The following is a 20554-nucleotide window of genomic DNA, read 5'->3' as shown; positions in this document are numbered from 1 at the left end:
GTACGAAGTGATATTTGATTTGGATAAAAGAGTTTTCTTAAACGAAATGAAACCGATTTGTTTATACACTAAATTTAAAAATATGCATTTTATTACTTTGTAAACCTTGATAGGACAAGACTTCTTTTGGAGTTCATACTACGTCCGTTTGTTTACCCCAATTTGTATGTTAAAAGTCATTCAGTTACATAATCTGCTTATAAAGCTGGAACAGATTGAACTATTTTTTGACACCGGCTATATAGTAAATCAAGACAGAACCAAGGCCTCAATAAAGGCACATACCCAGGACGAAACAAATCCTTTTTTGGTCATAAACAACATAATGAAGGAATCAGCCAAGGACGGGAACCGGCAATGGGCACGACGCGAATCTCCCGATTAGCAAGTTGTACTCCTTAATGATCACCATCTGCTTAACACAAGCAATTTCATTTCATCAAAACCTCATTAATACATAACTAGAGACTATCCAGCTCCCCGTTGGCTATACGTAGGATCACAATGCAGAGGATCGGGTCGGATCGGGTCGGGTCGGGACGCAAGTAATTCGTAGTTCTTAGAAGCACACAGATCCTCGTTTTTTCATGTTTTCGCCTCATCACCTACTTCATCTACCCCTCCTTGGTGTTATTCTCCTCCTCCTTAGGTGTGCCTGATTTCGTATACTGCACAGACCCATCCTTCCACTTGCTGTATACAAATTCAACAGTACTACGGGCCTGAGACTGAGCCCGAAGCTCGGGTTTTAAGGCATCTCGGACAGCCTGGGAGCAAAGAGAGAGGTATTTGCTATACCTTTAGAAATTTTGTTAGTCATTGATGGAATACATGCGAAAATAGTTACTATGGCTACTGCATACGTAAAGCTCTTTTTCCAAGCAAACGCCATCGACGGGCCAGTTTTGTTTTACTAAGAATATGGATTAACAGAATCAGATATTGTAATTCTGGTGGTGGAGCGAGGTCGAGAATTAAGGTTACAGTACACTCGTCATGGCTTATACTAAGGACCCAGCACAACACCTATTCACTTTCCATCCACCAACAACCCAACGGTCATTCATTTCTTGCAATTGGGTTGGGAAGGCCCATAAATTCCACTGGCATTCATGAGTGAACTATATTTTAAAGACATACCAGAGTATGTGGACGTCTTGGTTTGGCAGAAACTGACCGTTGTAATAGATTTCTAGAAGCTCGTGTAAATGAGTCGCTAGAAGCGAGAACTCAGGGCATCGGGCAATTTAAAGAACTTGGAGCACCCGACCATGTTCATGTTTTAAAAGTCAATACGAGAAGCTCGTCGAAAGAGGTTTGTTTGCTGCTATCGTGGGCGTGTCTGTACGAACGGACCGGGACCACGCGTTTTCTCCGCGGACATATCTTGAAACGGTTTACTAACAGGTGTTTACGGTTAGATCGGCACATACCACTTTGTCTCTGGCGTAGATGCCTCTTCTTCTGCCTCACTGGCTGCGTATTTGAACACTCTGTCTTACTCACTTGAGAAAAGTCAGCAATGGTTCGGAAAGTCGAGTGGGTGGAAGGTGAAGCAGGCCGTGTGCTGCTGTTACAACGCGTTCTCGCACATGGACATTCGTGTCGAAGTAAAAATTCCAGGCGGCGTTGATACTTACGCGCTGGACGAAAATGGACAGCGTCATAAAGTCGACTCGCGTATTTGGTCGGAGGCATACATGTCTGAAGTCTTGCGTTCTCTGCTGTACTCAGACGAGTCGAACTCTCGTTTCACGGGACACCGTAGATTCAATCCTATTCCCAATCCTGATGCAGAGTTAAAGTTTTATGAGGCGGCCGAAGAACTTTTCTTTTTGGGTCACACTTTGGGTTCGTCGCCCGACGTTCGCGTTCCTACACACGTCAATAATCATTTGGTCCGGGGCATCTTTACCTATGTTCGGCAAACTTGCCGCTACGATGGTGCCCTCAATCTTTTTGAAAAGCTCCGTGTAAAGCACCCGGATGTCTCCGTTCTGTTGGCTGAGTTGTATTTGCTGATGGATCGTGAGGTGAATGCTGTTCGCATTTTGTATGACTCTATCAAATTAAATCCCATGTCATCGACAGTACTCGTCATCCAAGCACGCTTTTTAATGACGAAAGGACGCTATGACTTGGCACTTGTTTGTGCAAAGCGTGCGGTGCATTCTTCTCCCTCTGAATTTGCCTCCTGGGCGACTTTGGCCAAAGTTTATATGTGTTTAGAGAACTTCGAGTCTGCTTTGCTGGCCTTAAACTCGTGTCCCATGTATGCGTATCATGAACAAGACTCATATGCCCTTCCTCCTCCCGCAAAGGCCCACCTTCCCGTCCCTGGCAACCTTCCCAAGTCAGAGTTGGTCGCTGAAGACAAATTGGGTAACTCAACCGCCTCGTCTGAAGTTACTGATCCCTCGCTCGCCCGCTTACCCTCGCCTTCTCTGCGCGGAACGTTTGCGAAGGCATATGATATGTTGACGCAAATTTGCTCAAAGGTTGGCTGGGACGAGCTGCTCCACATTCGTTCCAACGTTTTCGTGATGGAAGAGGAATACCGCACACAAAGTGGTCAGGTGGACGCTGGTGAGTCTGATACGTCGTCTTTGCACCCCAGCGTTCGAACTTCGAATACGGAGGACAATGCCGCTACTGAAGATGAGGCGGCCAGTGATCATGGAATTGACCGCCCCCAAAATTCTTTGGAAGCGACACAATTGACGGATACCATTCAAAGCAAGCGTCTTTGTGAGCGCTGGCTCGACAACTTGTTTATGGTTCTGTACGAAGATCTTCGCGTATTCACAATTTGGCGTGCAGAATACACGCATTTCAAGGCACAAGGTTTGACATACAGAAAGTCGCCTGTTGAATGGGAAATTTTGGGTGATGTAGCGTTCCGCTTACATCACCGTGTCGAAGCCGTTGAAGCTTTCTCTGCTTGCTTCGAAAACATGTTTTCCTATAAAGCATGGAAAAAGCTGCTGCAAATATACGTTGAAGACGGGAACCTGGAGCTTGTCTTGACAGCGATTGCTAAGCTCACAGTGTCAAATTACCGTTGGTATCAAGAGGTGAGTCCACTGTTACTACTTATTGTCTTTGTCATAATCATCGCTACTAACACTTTATTAGTATTCTCCGTTTTTGTTGGAGCAGGTTAGAAACGTCATGAGTCAGGAAGGTGCTTTGAAGATGAAGAGCGTGCTCGCGGCTACAAACTTGGAAAAGGAAGTAGTCACGCTCGTAGAACGACTTTACTTTGACTGGGCAAACGTGTTCCAAATCGATGGTTACGATATGTAGGTTTTTTACGACAACGAGTTTACGGATATGCAAACTGGAAAACAAACGAACTCGTCTCTTTGACGGTTCCCGTTTGCTTCCATTCTTCATGGCCGTTCGTACACAAACTAATATTAACGACGATTCTTTCCTTTTGATTCAGGAGCAAGTTGAACGAAGAGGGGGGGAACTATGTGTGAATGCGCTGTCGTAAATACGGGGCAAGCGCGTTTTGTTGTGGGACTCCAGTTAATACTAGGCTGTCCGTTTCGGCCGGCTAGCCCAATCTTGGATAGCCTTTATTCCAAGTTCTCTTGATTTTAATCTGAGCTCCTCAACAGATGAGGCTGTAGGCAGCAGTAAGGAAGATGATCCTTTAGAGAATCTCCTCCGTTTGGGTGTACTAGAATTTTTGGTTGTAAAACTTGCGGTTCGTTTCGTAGGAGAACGTGTGTTCTCTGTATTTTGAGAGTTTGTGTGTTTCAAGGTTCCCTCTTTTGTTACATAGGCAAAGTCATATTGGTGCTGTAAATAGTCCAGTTCTTGTTTCAGTTTCCACTGAATGTTTTTCGACAGGACGTTGCACTAAGTTTAAAGTTAGTAATTGCGATTGATTTTTGACGCCTGCTTCCCCTAGAGGAATTGGGGAGCAGTAACTTGGCACCATACCGGTTTCAGCCCGTGGCTACTCGTTGATGAAGAAGAATGTACTTTTCTGAAATGGAATGAACCATCCTTTTCTAAAGAAGAACTGGCCGCCATACTGTAGCTTCTGTATGCGATTTGTTTACGTGGACATAGTCTTCGCGGTTGTATTAGTTACCATAGCAACACCAGTCTGTTCTGAGATAAAAAACAATACTGCCAAGGAAACAGGTTTTTAAAATTACTAAGAATGTTTGTAGTAAATAAAATTGTTAAACGCTTTTTGTTTAGAAAGTCATGAATATTACGTTAGAATCATAAAGGGTAAGTAGCATGGACGAGTTGCAATGCTAAGCACCAAGGTTTCATATCCTAAAAACAAGCTAAACCTGCTGTAAGGTTTCCTCGTTATCTACATTTTGGGCTGAAGATTTTCCTTCTGGCTCAGTGAACTGGTAATTGGACCTAGCATACTCAAGAGTCGAGTATTCCTTGTCAGCGAAGACCAAATGTGGGAAAGAGCGACCAATGAACTCGAGATGATGCATAAGCAAAAGCCAATACTGTGCTGCACGTGTTGGTGCGCAAGATAAAAGGTAACTTGTTCTCGGGTCGAAGGTAGTTTTGTCCTTGTCGATTAGAAAGAATGCTTTGGAAACAGAATTCTCAACACAAACAACCTCTGGAAACCCTTTAACACACTTGAAGCTTTGGATTGGAGCAACATGCAGCTTTGGATGTCCAATGCGTGACTGGGCAACTAGTTTTCTCCAGGAACACAAGCTTGGATTGATTTCCTGACTTGCAGATAACTCGGCGAGTTCACGCCAAACGAGTGTCTTTTGGTTTTGTGAAAGAAGCTCAAAGTTGTCCAACTCAACAAGGAGTTTGCAGGGATCATTTTTCAGTGCTTCTGCATATCCCGTTGGGTCTTCAACTTGCTGCGAAAAGTCACGTTCACGTAACTGTGCGACAGACACGTTAATGCGATAAGAGTCTCTCTGAGCAATTGAAGGGTAGATAAGGGAAATAAATTTCGTTTCAAAGTATGCCATCTCTCGAATTGATTGTTCCTCGGCCATGTGTGAGTCATCAATGGCCTCCTCAGTTGATTGAGTTGGCGGATGTTGTTCTTCACTAGCCGGATTGTTTTCTGCCTCTTCTGTCGCGTTATCCACAATAATAAAGGGGATTTCCATTAACTTTCTGTCGTCAAAATGACTATTTTCGAAATGCAGAAAGCGAGATGCTTGAAGCTTGCGAAACTGCCAATGAGATGGATAGAAAGTATTGGTCAAAAGACTTCTTTCGTGCGAATCACAGGTGTAATTTTCGATAGGAACAATGTCTTCTTCATCAAACGCAAAAAGAACATTCGGACTCAACTTATGGCCAACGACGATTATATTCTTGGAAGAAAGCTTTTCGTAATCGTCAAGTACGCGCTTTCGCATAGCTTCGTTTCCAAGACCATAGTCAGGAACTTCTTCGGACATTGGCAATTGCGCCGGACTAGTATTTACGAGCTTACTGGGATCTTCCTCTTCCTCAGCAATTGGAACTAGTTTTGACTGCGTTAACAAAGATTGACGTCTACGTTTGGCATTGTTAACCTGAGCGCAGTCTCCCAAGCTAATAGGACGTTTTGCGATGTCGCTATGTTCTGCATCGGCCGTTACCTGAGGACTTTGTGGGCTCTGTGGGTCAGAGGAAGGACGAGAAACCCCCGTTTTGGGGAACGCAGTTGAATCTTGGTTAATTTCTTCGTACATCTGTTCAAACTCTAGTGTCCTAGGGCCATCAGGAAGACGTTTCTCATGTTGAACAACGAGTCCAGAACCAGAACCTTCCATCAGGTAACGACGGACAGTTTCCACGAATATAGGATCCCATTCCGAAGTGTCGTTCACGTCAGTAATTACGCTTCCTTCAGAAGAACCGTGACCAATGGTCGCGACACGTGGAACAAAACCTTCCTCTTCATTGTCGTCAACGGCAATGGCTAAGGCAACAGCTTCGATGTTGTTTTTGTCATTGTCCTTCTTCTTCCCTGCCATCTTGCTTTTCAAATCTCCAAGAATCTTACCAAGAGAACCAATTTGTTTCACAACAAAATTATTCTTAAAAGCTTTTGATATTGAGCCGGTGGTGTCTTCAGAGCCTTTTTCATTTGTTTCACCAGTGTTAGTCTCAGGTTCTGAGCAACCAGAATCCGCCAATGTTGCACAATTGTCAACCGACTTTTCCTGGGGAGCGACTGCCGGCATTGTTACTGTATCCAAAACAACATCGGTCAATTCTTCATCATTTTCAACTGAGGGATCATAGCTGAAGACAGAAGTGTCCGACATTTCAATTGTTTTACAGAACCGCCGTTGTTGGCAGAGGGCACGATTGATTTGTATGTGTTTACCTAACCTTATACAAAGCTCGTCAACTAACAAGCAGCCCAAAAATCATAAACAGAAAATTAGCGTATCGAATTGTTAGAATTAGGTTAAATCAATTACTTAAAAAGTATATTTATTTCTCCAGATTTTTTAATTTTTTGTTCGTATTGTAATACTCAGAAGCTGATGTCATTATTCGCTTAACAAGTTTGCGATGTAACCTTAAAACTTTATCTAATCTATACTTCTTCGTCCGAAAAGTCCCTTCAGTAATGGACGCGCGTCGTTCTTCTTCCAAAAAAGTCGGGTACCGTGCTTTGCAGAATGAGCTCCTTAGAACGGTATTTATATCAAAAAAATGTCTTCTTTTGTTAACCGTCAATACTGTTTAGGTTAGAGCGGTTGGAGCAATCAATTACGCTCGCTCTTTATGAAATTGACGCAAACTTTGCCAAATGTAACAAAATTATAAATTCAAGAATTTTGCCTGTTATTGAACAGTATACAAAAAATAGCGACGCTGTCTGGAATCCGTCAAAGGTACTGATTACAAAAAGTTGAATGATGTGTATAGAGTAGTTTTCTGACCTATCTTCAGTTTTGGAAACAGTTCTTTGAAGCTAGTGCGAACGTTGCCCTTTCAGGTTATGAGGAACCGGTCAACACAATCTCTGAAAGAGAAGAGGAAGCTCAACAACATGCTTTCCCTCCGTCATCCACGCCTCCACCGCAGCCTTCTTCTTCTTCTGTGATGCAACAAGATCACAATGAATTTTCCGCAAGTCTTCTACCATCTTCCTCTGCACACCTGCAAGAGGAAGAGTCTGTCGGTGACTCGTCCGTTTTGGCGACAAAGTTTCACCAGTCAACACCTAAGGAACTGCCTTCAGATGATATATGTATGCAAGCGACAAGTCTTACACCAATTCCCGCTCGCTGCTTAACACCGACAGCTAAACGAACACTTCCAACGCAAGAAGGAACCATTGGGCGAAGTGCATTGCTCCACAGAGTTTTGGATACCAACTGGCGTGTACAAGCAACACCTCTACAACGGAACCAAACCACGCAAGCTGCGATGAATATTGATTCGTCTCCCATGTTTTCACCGTCTCCTACAAGTGCCCGACAGGATGGAAACTTCTCTGCGAAGCCTCAGGAATACTCAGCCCAACAAACACAACCTTCAGTGCTCACATTGTTTGACGATCTTGTTAGTGACGATGAGGACGGGATGCTTCCGCCAGGTATGTCGCCTCCCAAAACTATCCAGTTTACACCTGTGAACTCAAACAAGTATCAAACGCATACCGAGAAAGACATGTTAAAAGAAATCGAAAGCAATTCTTTTGAGAATGTTTCTCTGAGTGAATTTGGTGCTTCAAAAAATGATCCTTTAAAGGAAGAGAGTTGGGAGTTGTAGAGAATATTTGGGTAATGTATATAATGAATATCATGATAGGGCAAAAAGTCGTAAATTGGTTGGAGTGTTATGTTTGTTTCTGTTGACTATACAAAGAAAATTATATGTAATTCAATGAGCAATTTGTCCGCAAACCAATATTAACGCTTTTATGCGTTAACCAACAGTCTTAATAACATTATACTAAACTAATATGTTTTCCTCTGAAGGTTTCGTTCCTCGCACAGCACACTTCTTAATAACTTCATTAATATCAAAGAATAAACATTTGTATGAAGCTTTAAACAATACTTAAGCGTTACTTTACACACACTAACACTTTACAGCACAAATTTCTCGATCTTTCTCGCCTCTTCTACTCTTTCTGACCATTCACCTTTTTGCTTAATTTAAGGTTTGATTAAACGCGTCGCGTCGCGGGTATGTGGTGAACATAGAAAAGTCTCGACGCGTTCCGCTTCTCTTTCCTTCCACCATCCACACCAATTCCCTAATTTTGGCAGTGATTCTCGTCTCCAATGTTTGATTTCGCTGGATATTTAGCTTCTTACACAGCCAAAGGTGAGTCCTTGTTGTTTGTTTGTACATACGTTTACTAATTCCCAGATTGGCTTCGAATCGTTATTTATATTGGCGGATATATGCTTCTTCGCCCCTATTTGATAAAATGGGGAGCTAAAATACAAGAGAAACAGCACAAGAAATCGCTGGAGCAACAGGAATTGGAGGGAACGATTGATCCTGAGATGGTCCACGGAAAGGAGACTCGTCTCCACGGAGAATTCGATACAGATGATGAGGAGGAAGAGGAAAACCCTAATGCCGAATTACGTTGGGGCTATTCTGTTCGTCGTCGTGTACGTGAACAGCGAAAGAAGTTCTTGACTGGTGAGAATGATGTTCATCCTGTTTTCCGTGACGACGACGACGATGACAAGGATCTGGACGATATACTTGAAAAAGAGAAAAAATAATTGTTTAATTACAGCTTGAAGAGGAATGGGTGTACACACAATCGGTTATTTTAGCGAGTGAACATGGTCGTTTGTTGGTTGATGATTGTCGATCTTTCGCACATGCCAGGTGTCAACGATCCACATCTGTTCACTTGTCTAACGCGTCATGTGGCTCAATTGCGGCGGTTTATATGGTCTATTCATCCGAAAATGCCGTTAATAATTAATATTGTGTGTGGGTGAGATTTGTCGGACACTCCCACCACATAACATACTCGACAGCAAGTACAGCGAAACTCAGTTTCTACCCCCATCTCTTCGTTCGTGTTTTCTGTTTATTATCAAGATTCACTGTGTATCTTAATCAGCTATTGGGTTTGTACGCGCGCGCCTTCCGTACCGCACAATACCCTTCCTAGTTCCGTTTGTTGAAAAAAAAAAGTTTGTATTTTTGGAGTACCCCTTGGTGCGTGTGTTGATGCGACGGAATTTGTGTGTTACGACCATCTGTTTCACTTAACCTTTTCTTAAACACTTCGGTAATAATGTTTCGCTCGTTTGGCCGCCTATTTTCAAACGGTGACTATGATCCACTAAAGGATCCTAACTCAGCAATGTCACTTGAGGATGTTCATGTCACTCTGTACCCACAATGTTTCCTGCACAATGAGACAATTGAACTGGAAGGTAGTTCAGTCATTACCGTAAATGTTCGAGGATGGGTACACGACAATCCCACGAACAAACCATTGCGTCGGAAAGATCGACTTGTCGTTGGTCTGCTTCGACGTCTGGTTGGTTTGCCTGCAAACGCAGATGCTGTCTCTGATTTGCCTCCTACACCGTCAGAAATGAGCGAAATTGATAACTCATTGCCTTCCACCGAAGGCACAAAATCTTCGGCCTTCTCTGGGCTTTTCTCGCGTTTCGTTCCTGCACAAACTGTGTCACCATTGATTAAGGAGTTAGGGTTTGAAACATGCAAAAATCATTTTGAAAAGCGAATCTCGCTAATCGTGAGTCGTGGTATTTCCGGTGAACGTGTCCGAGTCACCGTTTATGCGTATGATCAGGAATATCGGACGGTACAGGTCGCTCAGTTTAGCACAATTACGAACGAGCAAGGCTACTTTGAGGTCAACAACCCCATTCCGTACTGCAAATCAAAAGGAAACAAGTTCATGGTGAAAGCAATTGTGGTGCGCACTGAGAAACTTGGGAGCCCGCGCTTTGACGTGCTTAAAGATGTATGTGTACTTGACAGCACTGGCGTGTCCGTCCTTTCCGACATTGATGACACTATCAAGGACACCCGTGTGTATGCAGGTTCGCGTGCTGTTGCACAGAGCACCCTGCTACAAGCGGTGGACCGCCAAAATGTGCCTGGAGTGTCGGATTGGTTCCGAAACTTGTACAATCACGGCACGTCTCTACATCTTGTGAGCAACTCGCCATGGCAGCTGTGGCCGATGTTACGTGTGTTTTTTGACTGTGCTGACCTCCCGTTTATTTCATCGGTGCATCTAAAACATTACAATGGTGTCCTTCAAAGTCTTATGGAGCATGCTGCTGAACGCAAGCGGCATTCATTAATAAACGCGGCTCGAATGTTGGGTGATCGGCGTTTGTTTCTCATTGGAGATAACAGTGAGCAGGACCCAGCTTTGTATGCAGAATTTAGTGCCTCGTTCCCTGACCGCGTTCTTGGCATTTTTATCCGTGACGTACTCACTGATCATTGCACTGCGATCGGCCAAAAACTTGCAGAAGAGGTAGATGTGGAAGACACGGTGAAATCACTCAAATCGTTAGAAGCACAAAAGGCCTCACAGGCCCCCGCTCACGCTGGCGTAGAAAACGATGAGGAAGAAGAAGTGGGAAATATCAACCTTAACTATCAGCCTCCGGGTGAGGTACTACATATTGAAAAGATTGAAGGGGCTGACGTTCCTTCGTACACGCTCCACAGTTACTACATCCAAACGGTGCCCACTGATGATTATGTCACCAACACAACAATATACGTGGAACGTGTTCAGCACTCGGCCACCGTCCTTCGCAACATCCACCTCTTGTCTACCTACCCGCCAGCTGGTCGTGTAACGAATCGACAACTGCAGCTGTGGTACCGGCAATTGGCCAAGTATCGTTCCATCGTTCCCGAGCATATACCGTTTGTCATTTGGCATCACGGTGATGAAGCATGTCCCATTTCTATTGAACTTCTCCGCCAAGCGTTTGACAATCCATTCGGTTTGGCATAGAGCGAGCAATGACATTTTACGACAACCTTACAAACCTCTTTTACATGACACACGTACTTAAGGCTCTAGTTCTCGCCCCCATTCATCTCTCAATTTGTACTCTTTTACTTTTCTGCCATCTCTGACCTTAATAAAAACTCACAGAATCCATCAAGGAAAAACGAAGAAATTAATGAGCAAGCTAAAGTGGTCGTAAATTGTAAGGACCATTGTATACGAGGGGTCAACAGTAAGGATCTTATTTCACTTTAAGCACAGCACAATTCTTTCTCAATTTACCTATGAAGCTATTTACGCGAACAGGTGGAAGCGAGAGACCCTGAGGACCTCCTGCTGTCGCTCTCGCTCCCCACAAACTCAAAAAAGTGTAAGTGTTGTGTGAAGGACAGGGTCCTCCTTTCGAAAACCAGGCAACCCTACCCTATGTGACTATTCGCAGTCACGCACAACCAAACCTCAAATTGTTTCTGCTGTTGTGTCTACCAGATCCACGACACACGATGAAGTTCTCCAGGGATGTTACCAGCTCTCGTCGCAAGCAGAGAAAGGCCCACTTTGCGGCTCCTTCCTCTGTTCGCCGCACCTTGATGTCTGCTCCTCTTTCCAAGGAACTCAGAGAGCAATACAAGATCCGTTCTCTTCCCATTCGCCGTGAGGACCAAGTTACCATTGTCCGTGGTTCCAACAAGGGTCGTGAGGGCAAGGTCTCTTCCGTCTACCGTAAGAAGTGGATTCTCCAAATCGAGCGTGTCACTCGCGAGAAGGCCAACGGTGCCACCGTCCCTGTCGGTGTCGATGCCTCCAAGGTCGTCATCTCCAAGCTTCATCTTGACAAGGATCGCAAGGCCTTGATCGTTCGCAAGGGTGGCAAGGTTGAGTAAACAAAATCGAGACTTGTTCAATCGAACCGTGATTCATCCCGTCGGGTCTAATGAATGTGATTGAAGGTGCGGAAGCGCAATGGGAGGTTCTGCGGTTGTGAGAGTGTGGAGAGGGGTGGTTTGGTTGTGCATTTTATTTAGTTTTAGTTTTGCGAGTTATCAAGGAAATGTGTGTTTTTCTCCACGCTTTTCCCTAAACGTCTCGCATATATCAAAGGGTCCTTTTGCAGATCGAGGTTTACTGTTCCAGTGTAGATTTTGATTTGAAGAGGAGCTACAAGCGAATGTACTCGATATGAGATGTTTAGGTGGTTTCCTGAAAAAAAAAATGTATTCTCTCGCCTATGGATGGGTGATGTTTATTCATTTCGTGCTTGTTAGTAATTAAAATTATCTATTAATTCATTCAATTTTGAATCCCTAGGTTTTTTTGTATAATTTAAATTTATGTTTGCACGAGTGCATGGTTTTTTATGATTTTTTATAGTACTCTATACTTGTAATTTTATGACATAAAGTAGTTCTTTCTATTCTATTTACCTAATCTGATTTAAGAAGTCTGTTATAATATTGCTGCTATCTCTGTTATACTTTCCATATTTATTTATTTATTTTTATTTATTTAATTTTAGTTTTTTATATTTTTTAATATTTGTCTCCATTTTTCGTTTCTAACTTAATCAATATTAAAATAAATTTTTTCCTGATTATTAAATTACTACTATGTGCTCCTTCCCCTCAATTACCACATTGTGTCTTCATCGCAACGGGGAACGGTTTCTTTTTTTTTAAATTAATTGGATCAATTTACTTGTAATTCTTATACACGCCCATCACTCATTTAACGAGGAATTTATTCTTCTTCATTATTCACCGATTGCAATTCTTTAGCTTAAGTTATCGTAGATATCATACCTTCCCGTCATACATTTGTTCGCCATCCTGTTTCTTCTACAATCCCTTTTTTTACTTCGCCTTCTTACTCCGTCGACTTCTTCTTCTCATCTTCTTATCTAACACTACTTTCTCTTTGCAATTTTATTGTACTTTTGTTTCTACACTGCCTTCCTTCGCCTCTCTCAATGTCAGATCATTCGCAATCCCATCTATCAGACTTTGGTCCATCCCATTCGAACTCTTTCCGTATCCGGCGCTAGCACTAAACACTCCATGAGATAAACAGTCAAGAAACCCATTTCCTTTCTCCTCGCACTCCGCTTTCTGTTTCCTCTTGATGCCGATCAACGAGACAAAACGTGCAAAACACGTTTTGGTGTCGGTCTATATTGTAATTCCTCGGTGAACGCCGCCGAAAACCGAAGCCGAGGAATTAACTTGGCGGCCGATGGCGCCAACTCAGTAAGTAAATGAAAATCAAAGCGATAGAAAAAAAGAAATAAAAGTATACGCCATTATCGGACCACAAAGGGGACATGCAACGCTTGATTGCCCCTTCAAGACTAACTGTTGGCTGCTTTGCCCGTGTATCTTGTATTACAAAGCCTTCTATGTGCTCATTTCTCTGCAATCCGGCACCACACTTAGCGCTAGCATGCGTCCAAAAAACCAACCAATCATAAATTAAGCGACAAAGCACATGCGTTCGCTTATCGCATTGCGATTCACGTGCCGACTTCTCACAAACAACAAAGGGAAGCGTCAGAGAAATAGTAACAAACACTTAGTAAAGTTGATGATATTCATTCTTTCTAAATAAACAACCCTTTTTTCTCGAATTCTTTGTTTCTTTGTGTGCTGATTTTTTAGCGAGAGAGATAGATAACTCAGGAGCGGCGGCTTGAGTGCTCATATGTCATTGCCGAAAAGTCCCCTCGGGGGAATTCCCCTCAATGTCGCTAGTTTCAGGTGCAAACAAAACAGATCCGGTATCCTTGCCGTTGTAATGTTGAATTCGTTCTTTTACTGAACTTTTAGGCGCTTCCTCCAGTAGAATTGACTGTGAACTTAATGTTTCCATCCGATCGATGAGATTATGGAGTTTCGGAGTAAGCTTCCACGTTATTTTTCAGTTGGCACGAGGCCAATTTCTGATACACACGTGGATAACCGTACCGGGGGATATCCGGCTCTGACTCGAGTAGATAACCCCAGATTACGAACTCCACATGCGTTCAGATATTGACGTCAATGGTCAACGAAAGCGAGTATAAAATCGGGTAACCGCCACGTTTTCGCAACATTCCATATCCAATTAAGCTCAGCAAAACGTGCTCGCTACAGTCGGCTTCCCAACTTTATTTGTGCCATCCTGTGGTTTACCGAGTCGCGTGTGTCGCGTGAAATACATAAACATTTACTGTTCTATCTTCGTTAACGAGACATTGTTCTCACATTTATTCAATCACGGAATCGTTCTTCCTGCATAGAGTGTTTCCCCTTTAAAGAACTTTTTGTTCTTCTTAATTCTTTCTTTTCATTTCGTTTCTTAATTTCCGCGTCTTTCCTTTTCCTTTACCGGTCTCTTCGTTTTTGTGTTTCTCCTTTTACAAATTCGTTACTACAAGCTTCTACTTCTCCAGTGTTGTCTTCAACACATTTAATTGTTTTACTTGTTTTTTGTTAGCAGTTTTCTCGATTGCTTCTCGAGTTTCTCAACAATATTTCCTGATTCCTAACTGCCGTAATTTTCTACCTTATTTTAGGATTCAGCAAAGCTCTTTCAGTCCTTTTTCAGTTCTCCCATTCTGGAATTATCGCCATTCATTTTTTTGTTCAAGTCTAATATCCGACTTTTTTTAGTTTCAACAATACCCTTTTATTGAGTTTCGGAACTTGAAGATTACGACGTCTTCGTTGGTTCCCTTATTTTAATTTCTTCTCTGTTTTTCCAATTTTGCTTCTATAATTCATGAAAATGAAGCCCAATTCGCCGACTACAGTCAATGAAAAACCAATTGAGTTGGATTACTCGGACGACGATATCCATCCCATTGGCACCCAGACTTCAAATGCTGTTGACTCTTCTGAATTCTCCCCGGTCTCTGACACAAAGGTGGATGAGAAGAAGGGTGGATTTGTTCACGCTGTAAAGGTGGGTGAACATAGTGATGGTCATATTTCTGAAGGCTCTGTTGAAGACGATATTTATGTTAATGAAAAGGGTCAAGAGGACTCTCCCTACGCCGAAGTTCGTGCCTGTGTCGATCCGACTGATGACATCCATTTGCCTTGCAATACCATTCGTATGTGGGTCGTTGGACTGTTGTTCTCGACCATTGGTGCTGGTGTCAACTTATTCTTTTCCCTTCGTAACCCAACTGTGTATATCTCTGTACTTATTGCTGAGCTTCTTTCTTATCCTGCTTTGCAATTATGGGATCTAATCTTCCCCGACCGTGAATGGCGCATCGGTCGCTTCCGCTTTAACCTTAAACCTGGTCCATTCAATTTGAAGGAACATGCTCTTATCGTCGTCATGGCCAATGTCTCATTTGGTAACGCTTATTCTACCGATATTATTCTCGCGCAACGTGTTCGCTACGGGCAAAACTTTGGATTCGGTTACGAAATTTGTCTGACATTGGCAACTCAATTAATTGGTTATGGTCTTGCTGGTCTCTCTCGTCGCTTCCTTGTGCGTCCAGCGAGTATGATCTGGCCTGGAAATCTGGTTCAGTGTACTATGATTAAGACGTTGCACCACAACGACAGCAAGAAGGTAGCCAATGGCTGGCGTATTCGTCCCTTCTTGTTTTTCTTCTTCGTTATGATCGGCGCATTCGTCTGGAATTGGTTCCCCTCGTACATCTTCCCTGCGCTTTCGCTGTTCGCCTGGGTCACTTGGCTTCGGCCGAATAGCCCAGTGGTCAATCAATTGTTTGGTGAAACAACGGGTGTTTCATTGCTGCCAATGACATTTGACTGGAACCAAGTCAGTTCATACATGGGATCACCACTTGTTTGTCCTACCGATGCTCTTACAAACATCCTCATCGGTACAGCTTTCTTTTTCTGGATTGTCACTTGCGGAATTCATTACAGCAACAAATGGTATTCGGAGTATCTACCAATCAGTTCTTCGGGTATTATGGATAACCAGGGTAATTCGTACAATGTTACACGAATCCTCACTGCTGACAAGCGCTTTGACCCCGATGCATACCGCACTTACTCTCCACTGTTTTTGTCCACCACATACGCACTGTCTTTTGGTCTTTCCTTTGCCTCCATCTCTGCAGTCATCACGCATGTTTTGTTGTATAACGGAAAAGACATTTGGGACCGTTTCAAGCAAAAGTCCAAGCCTGACATCCATGAAAAGCTCATGCAACAATACGAGGAAGTCCCCGACTGGTGGTATCTGTCACTGTTCGTGATCTTTTTTGGCTTGATGCTGGGCGTCTGTTATGGTTGGGACACAGAAACGCCCGCTTGGGTCGTCATCATTGGTCTTATCTTGGCCCTCATTTGGTTCTTACCTATCGGTATCGTCCAAGCAGTGACCAACATCCAGATCGGTTTGAATGTATTTGCTGAATTCATCGTAGGTTACATGTACCCTGGCCATCCATTGGCTATGATGATTTTCAAGACTGTCACATACATTACCATGGCCCAGGGTTTGGGCTTCGTTGGCGATTTGAAGTTCGGCCATTACATGAAGCTGCCTCCGAAAACAATGTTTTGGACCCAGACAGTTGCAACCATCTGGTCTTGCTTCGTTCAAATTGGCGTGCTTGACTGGGCTCTCACAAACATTGATGGTGTCTGTAAGAAAGGACAAGCAGATAACTATACGTGTCCTGGTGCAACCGTCTTCTTCAACTCAAGCGTCGTATGGGGTGTTATTGGACCGAAGAGAATGTTCTCTGGAAAGAGTCTGTACACCGGCCTTCAATGGTTCTGGCTTATCGGAGTAGTAGTTACCATTCTGTTCTGGGCCCTTCACAGAAAATGGCCGAACGCGCTTATTGGAAAATTAAACGCACCCTTGTTCTTCGGCGGTACCGGATACATTCCTCCTGCAACCCCAACGAACTACTACTCCTGGTGTGGTGTCGGCTTGTTCTTTAATCATTACATCCGTAGACGGTTTGCCGACTGGTGGACCAAGTACAACTTCAATCTTTCCGCAGGCCTGGACACTGGAACCCAAATCGGTGTCATTATCATTTTCTTCTGCTTGCAACTTCAAAAAATAGACTTTCCAAGCTGGTGGGGTACCACCGGAGCACTGAACACTATGGATGCCAATGGCGAAGCCATAAGAAAGGTGGTGAACGCAACGGCTGGTGAATTCTTTGGTCCATCTTCTTGGGAATAACATCCAAACTCGTTTTTTTCTTTTCGCTAGCCCGACTATTTTTAACCGTTCTAATATATAAATATATATATGTTGCTAGTTTTCTTTTCAATAGACAATTTGTAGTAAGACGAAATGAAGACGAAAAGGAGGGCCGGAAAAAAAAGGTAACTGAAAGCCTTGTCAATGGACCCAACTAGCTGCTCCGAAGCAGCTCCTCAGGAACGCTGAGGAATTCGACATTCTTCCCAATAAATACAAGATTGGGCTGTAGCAAAGTAAATTCATCAGTTGGGGTGACGGAAGGTTGAACAATTTCATACACATCGCGAACTCCCTGCAATACTCGACAAGTTTGATCGTCCATGCGAAATATTGCCTTCGAGCGGTATACGAGCACAGCATCTTTCGCCGTCTCGTCGTAATCATCATCTAAAGGGCGCCAGAGAATAGACCGAATCCAATCCTCCCATTTGTCTAATTGATCTAGGGACATGGAGGATGGTAACGGGATGGTGCGAGTGGTAATCTGTCCATGACCGTGATGGTGTTCATGAAGTTTCTCTTCACAATCGTGTTCAGTTGACTCGTCCTGATGATGATGACAAGACTTATTAGAAACAAGCGTACTCGTCCATGAACTCAAATTTGTTAACGAGGACTCTGACTCGTACGCCTGGAGATCAAGAAGCTTCCCAACATCGTGAACATGACCAAAAGTCGTCTCCTCGACAATGGCAACGGCATTAATACCACGAAGCACTTGACGGCACCGCTCGAGCCGTTCATGAGTGACCAGGTCGACTTTGTTTAAAACAACGTAGTCCGCTTGAGCAATCTGGGCTACACCCAAACTCTGCTCGTCGCGAAGCACAGCGTCTAAGTTAGTAGCATCAACAACCGTGACAACACCGTCCAAACAAACAGAAGCACCCAGTGCCTCGTCTATCCAAAACGACTTTGTCAAAGCACCCGGATCGGCCACACCGCTCGCTTCAATTACGATATTATCAAAGCGTCCCTTCTGTGACAAAATCTTCTCCAGCGCAAGGACGCCATTGTCCTTGACCGTGCAGCACATGCAGCCGTTAGCGAGGTTAATCCACTCATCATACAATTCTTCGCCGCCCAAGTCAGACATGAGAGAACGCTCCAACTCTCCCGTCTCACCGACCTCATTCATGAGCACTGCAATCTTGCGGCCTTTACCGTTAACTAAAATATCCTTTAGTAAACTCGTTTTTCCCGAACCCAGAAACCCCGCAAGCAGGGTTATAGGCACGCGCGACGAGACAGCTTTATCCTTCTTGTCCAATTCAGCCCCTTCGAGCTCATCGGAAAACACAAGCTCAGGGCATTCATCGTCCTCCATCTTTCGTAGTTGGGAAAGGAGAGGAAAACAGACAAGAGACGTACAACAAAAGGACACAGTCACGCACACCACACGATGACCGCCACAACATACATCGGTTACAAGGCTCAACGAAGCGCTTGAAGACTGTCCCAGGAAACAACTTCTTTGTCCCAACCAACCATATCGGAAAGGTCAAGGAAGAAGCCCCCGAAAGGACGAACTCAAAAATGATGCACCCAGATCTGACCGTAGCCAGTCTACGACTGCACATCAGGGCTAAGTGCAATGCCAAGACGAACAGTCGAGTCTTCACACTTCTTGAGCTGCAAAGACCCGTGCCAGGTAAGTGAAGAACGGTGAGTGCGGCCTCCCGTATTTATACCCATTCCAAGTGCAGAACTGGCCACTAATCAGCAGTCACGCATGACGCAAGAAACAGTCACAAAACACATGACCGCTCCCTCTTAAGGTGCGCACGTTATTTCGGGTAAATTCGTGCAGGAAAAACTTTAATATTAAGCGAGTAAAGATTACTAGCAATACGAGTGAAGGAAATGGTAGGAGGAATGGAAACATTAAGTGTATAGGGTGAGTAAGTAAAGTCATTGCACAGGAAGAACCTTCTGCAAATCAAAAAATGTATTTATTAAAGATTGTCATTACGGTAAGCAATGGGTGCCAAAACGTGACGGAAGAACAGCGCAAAAACGCCGACACCAAACTGGAGTGCCATTACCACCATGGTAAGATGGTCTTCACGCATAGTGCCCAGATGGGCGAGTAGAAAGTTAATGATGGTAAAGTTGGTGCAACGCAAGATGCGACCAGTTTTGGGTTCATACTCAACTTTGATGAGACGTAACCGTTCGAATAAAAGAATGGAAAGTTTGGTTTTCTTAGGAAGGTTGGGTGTATCGGTGAAGTCGACATACGAATTCTGGAGTAGACCGGTTTCGGGATTGAAGCGAGGCAACCGGTGACGAGGGCAGGGCACAAGGCCGAACAACTGAGGAATAGAGAGAACAAAGTTAAAGATTTGAGGAAGGAAGAAGAGTAAAAGCGTTTTGGAGAAATGACCCAATATGCCGGCCACGGCAAGAACCATCCCGGCAAAGTAGCAGTACGTGTCGCCGACAAAAACGCGAGAGGGCCACCAGTTATATTTAAGCAGACCGAGAGTGACGGCAACGAGGGGAAGAAGAAGATACAACGACAGAAGATGCAAGTGAATAGCATCCGTGGTCGTTCCGGGACGCACGAGGAACAGTACATCGTTCAAACAAACCATAATAGCGAGAACGAGCGATTGTCCCGCTTCCACGCCGTTGATGCCGGCAATGATGTTGATGCTGTTAGGACAGAAAATTGCGACAGCAGCCATGTACATATAATACAAGACGCCCAAATCCACGATAGATCGCGAGAGGAAGGGTCGCAGGACCGTAGGCACAGACACATACGTCTTGTCGCAATCAACATAGTACACAACGAGAAGAGGAATGGCAGCGATAGCGGGCAAAAAGAATTTGTGACGCCAACGAATGTCGAACAAATCATCTAAAATACCGAGAAGAGAGATGGAAAGAATAGAAAGAAGAGCCGCCAAGTACTCCACTAGGTGATTGTGAGGAAAGTGAGACGCAATTGCGCGTTCTCTATTCATCCAACCCACTTCTGAGGTTGGTTTCACTCCATTCGGAACTAGATACTTGTAGAACAAAAACGGAATGAACACAATCATGCAGATAAAGTACACCAGAGCACACACTACACCCATAGTTTCAGGAATGATCTTCTTCTCCGCCTTGTTCATGTCTTTTCCAGAGAAACCTCGGCGAATAAAGGCATCCCCAACTCGAGGAATTAACGTAACCGTTGAAACATACGCCAGTAGCGAGACTCCCAGTGCAGAGACAAGTTGCAGGCACCAGGGATTAAATAACAGCGCAATACCAGCGCCATAAAGAGCGAATTGTTGAAGCCTACTCGACATCTTTGCTGCTACTGCTTAAGAGACGAGCTTGGCCCTTGATAAATGGAAAAACGAGACGGCAGGGCTAGAGATTTGGTGGAGTTGTGTTGGTGGTGATGGA

At 44.0% G+C, this 20554-nt stretch overlaps 10 protein-coding genes across 10 annotated transcripts; 6 read left to right on the top strand and 4 right to left on the bottom strand.

Annotated features, from left to right (window-relative positions):
- Positions 1 to 40: 40 nt before the first annotated feature.
- On the bottom strand, positions 41 to 1001 carry SJAG_00915 (F0-ATPase epsilon subunit). The gene is made up of 2 exons (XM_002172148.2): positions 864 to 1001; positions 41 to 798 (listed from the first exon to the last, which is right to left on the bottom strand). Exons 1-2 carry the CDS (start codon positions 890 to 892, stop codon positions 615 to 617), a joined length of 213 nt encoding a protein of 70 aa, XP_002172184.1. The 5' UTR covers positions 893 to 1001; the 3' UTR covers positions 41 to 614.
- A 27-nt stretch (positions 1002 to 1028) lies between these two features.
- SJAG_00916 (ChAPs family protein) lies at positions 1029 to 3777 on the top strand. The gene is made up of 4 exons (XM_002172149.2): positions 1029 to 1144; positions 1189 to 1315; positions 1422 to 3074; positions 3136 to 3777. The coding sequence occupies exons 1-4, from the start codon at positions 1113 to 1115 to the stop codon at positions 3304 to 3306; spliced, it is 1983 nt and encodes a 660-aa protein (XP_002172185.1). The 5' UTR covers positions 1029 to 1112; the 3' UTR covers positions 3307 to 3777.
- Positions 3778 to 4126: 349 nt separating this feature from the next.
- On the bottom strand, positions 4127 to 6479 carry SJAG_00917 (hypothetical protein). The gene has a single exon (XM_002172150.2). It carries the CDS (start codon positions 6279 to 6281, stop codon positions 4314 to 4316), a length of 1968 nt encoding a protein of 655 aa, XP_002172186.2. The 5' UTR covers positions 6282 to 6479; the 3' UTR covers positions 4127 to 4313.
- A 113-nt stretch (positions 6480 to 6592) lies between these two features.
- Positions 6593 to 7743, top strand: SJAG_00918 (DASH complex subunit Ask1; the record flags this gene model as incomplete). Its single annotated transcript, XM_002172151.1, has 2 exons — positions 6593 to 6661; positions 6919 to 7743. The coding sequence occupies 2 exons, from the start codon at positions 6593 to 6595 to the stop codon at positions 7741 to 7743; spliced, it is 894 nt and encodes a 297-aa protein (XP_002172187.1).
- Positions 7744 to 8261: 518 nt separating this feature from the next.
- Positions 8262 to 8717, top strand: SJAG_00919 (trafficking protein Pga2; the record flags this gene model as incomplete). The annotated part of the gene is made up of 2 exons (XM_002172152.1): positions 8262 to 8304; positions 8350 to 8717. 2 exons carry the CDS (start codon positions 8262 to 8264, stop codon positions 8715 to 8717), a joined length of 411 nt encoding a protein of 136 aa, XP_002172188.1.
- Positions 8718 to 9244: 527 nt separating this feature from the next.
- SJAG_00920 (actin cortical patch protein) lies at positions 9245 to 10963 on the top strand (the record flags this gene model as incomplete). The annotated part of the gene is made up of 1 exon (XM_002172153.1): positions 9245 to 10963. One exon carries the CDS (start codon positions 9245 to 9247, stop codon positions 10961 to 10963), a length of 1719 nt encoding a protein of 572 aa, XP_002172189.1.
- A 424-nt stretch (positions 10964 to 11387) lies between these two features.
- On the top strand, positions 11388 to 11918 carry SJAG_00921 (60S ribosomal protein L26). Its single transcript, XM_002172154.2, has one exon. It carries the CDS (start codon positions 11464 to 11466, stop codon positions 11842 to 11844), a length of 381 nt encoding a protein of 126 aa, XP_002172190.1. The 5' UTR covers positions 11388 to 11463; the 3' UTR covers positions 11845 to 11918.
- A 2087-nt stretch (positions 11919 to 14005) lies between these two features.
- Positions 14006 to 17255, top strand: SJAG_00922 (OPT oligopeptide transporter Isp4). Its single transcript, XM_002172155.2, has one exon. It carries the CDS (start codon positions 14714 to 14716, stop codon positions 17126 to 17128), a length of 2415 nt encoding a protein of 804 aa, XP_002172191.2. The 5' UTR covers positions 14006 to 14713; the 3' UTR covers positions 17129 to 17255.
- On the bottom strand, positions 15369 to 18559 carry SJAG_00923 (CobW/HypB/UreG nucleotide binding domain-containing protein). The gene has a single exon (XM_002172156.2). It carries the CDS (start codon positions 18477 to 18479, stop codon positions 17304 to 17306), a length of 1176 nt encoding a protein of 391 aa, XP_002172192.1. The 5' UTR covers positions 18480 to 18559; the 3' UTR covers positions 15369 to 17303.
- Positions 18560 to 19107: 548 nt separating this feature from the next.
- Positions 19108 to 20454, bottom strand: SJAG_00924 (UDP-N-acetylglucosamine-dolichyl-phosphateN-acetylglucosaminephosphotransferase; the record flags this gene model as incomplete). The annotated part of the gene is made up of 1 exon (XM_002172157.1): positions 19108 to 20454. The coding sequence occupies one exon, from the start codon at positions 20452 to 20454 to the stop codon at positions 19108 to 19110; it is 1347 nt and encodes a 448-aa protein (XP_002172193.1).
- Positions 20455 to 20554: the final 100 nt, after the last annotated feature.

This window comes from Schizosaccharomyces japonicus, assembly GCF_000149845.2.
Source record: "Schizosaccharomyces japonicus yFS275 unplaced genomic scaffold supercont5.1, whole genome shotgun sequence".
Lineage (NCBI taxonomy): Eukaryota > Fungi > Ascomycota > Schizosaccharomycetes > Schizosaccharomycetales > Schizosaccharomycetaceae > Schizosaccharomyces > Schizosaccharomyces japonicus.
The sequence above is the reverse complement of the archived record's forward strand: the minus strand, read 5'-3'. Positions and strand labels throughout refer to the sequence as shown.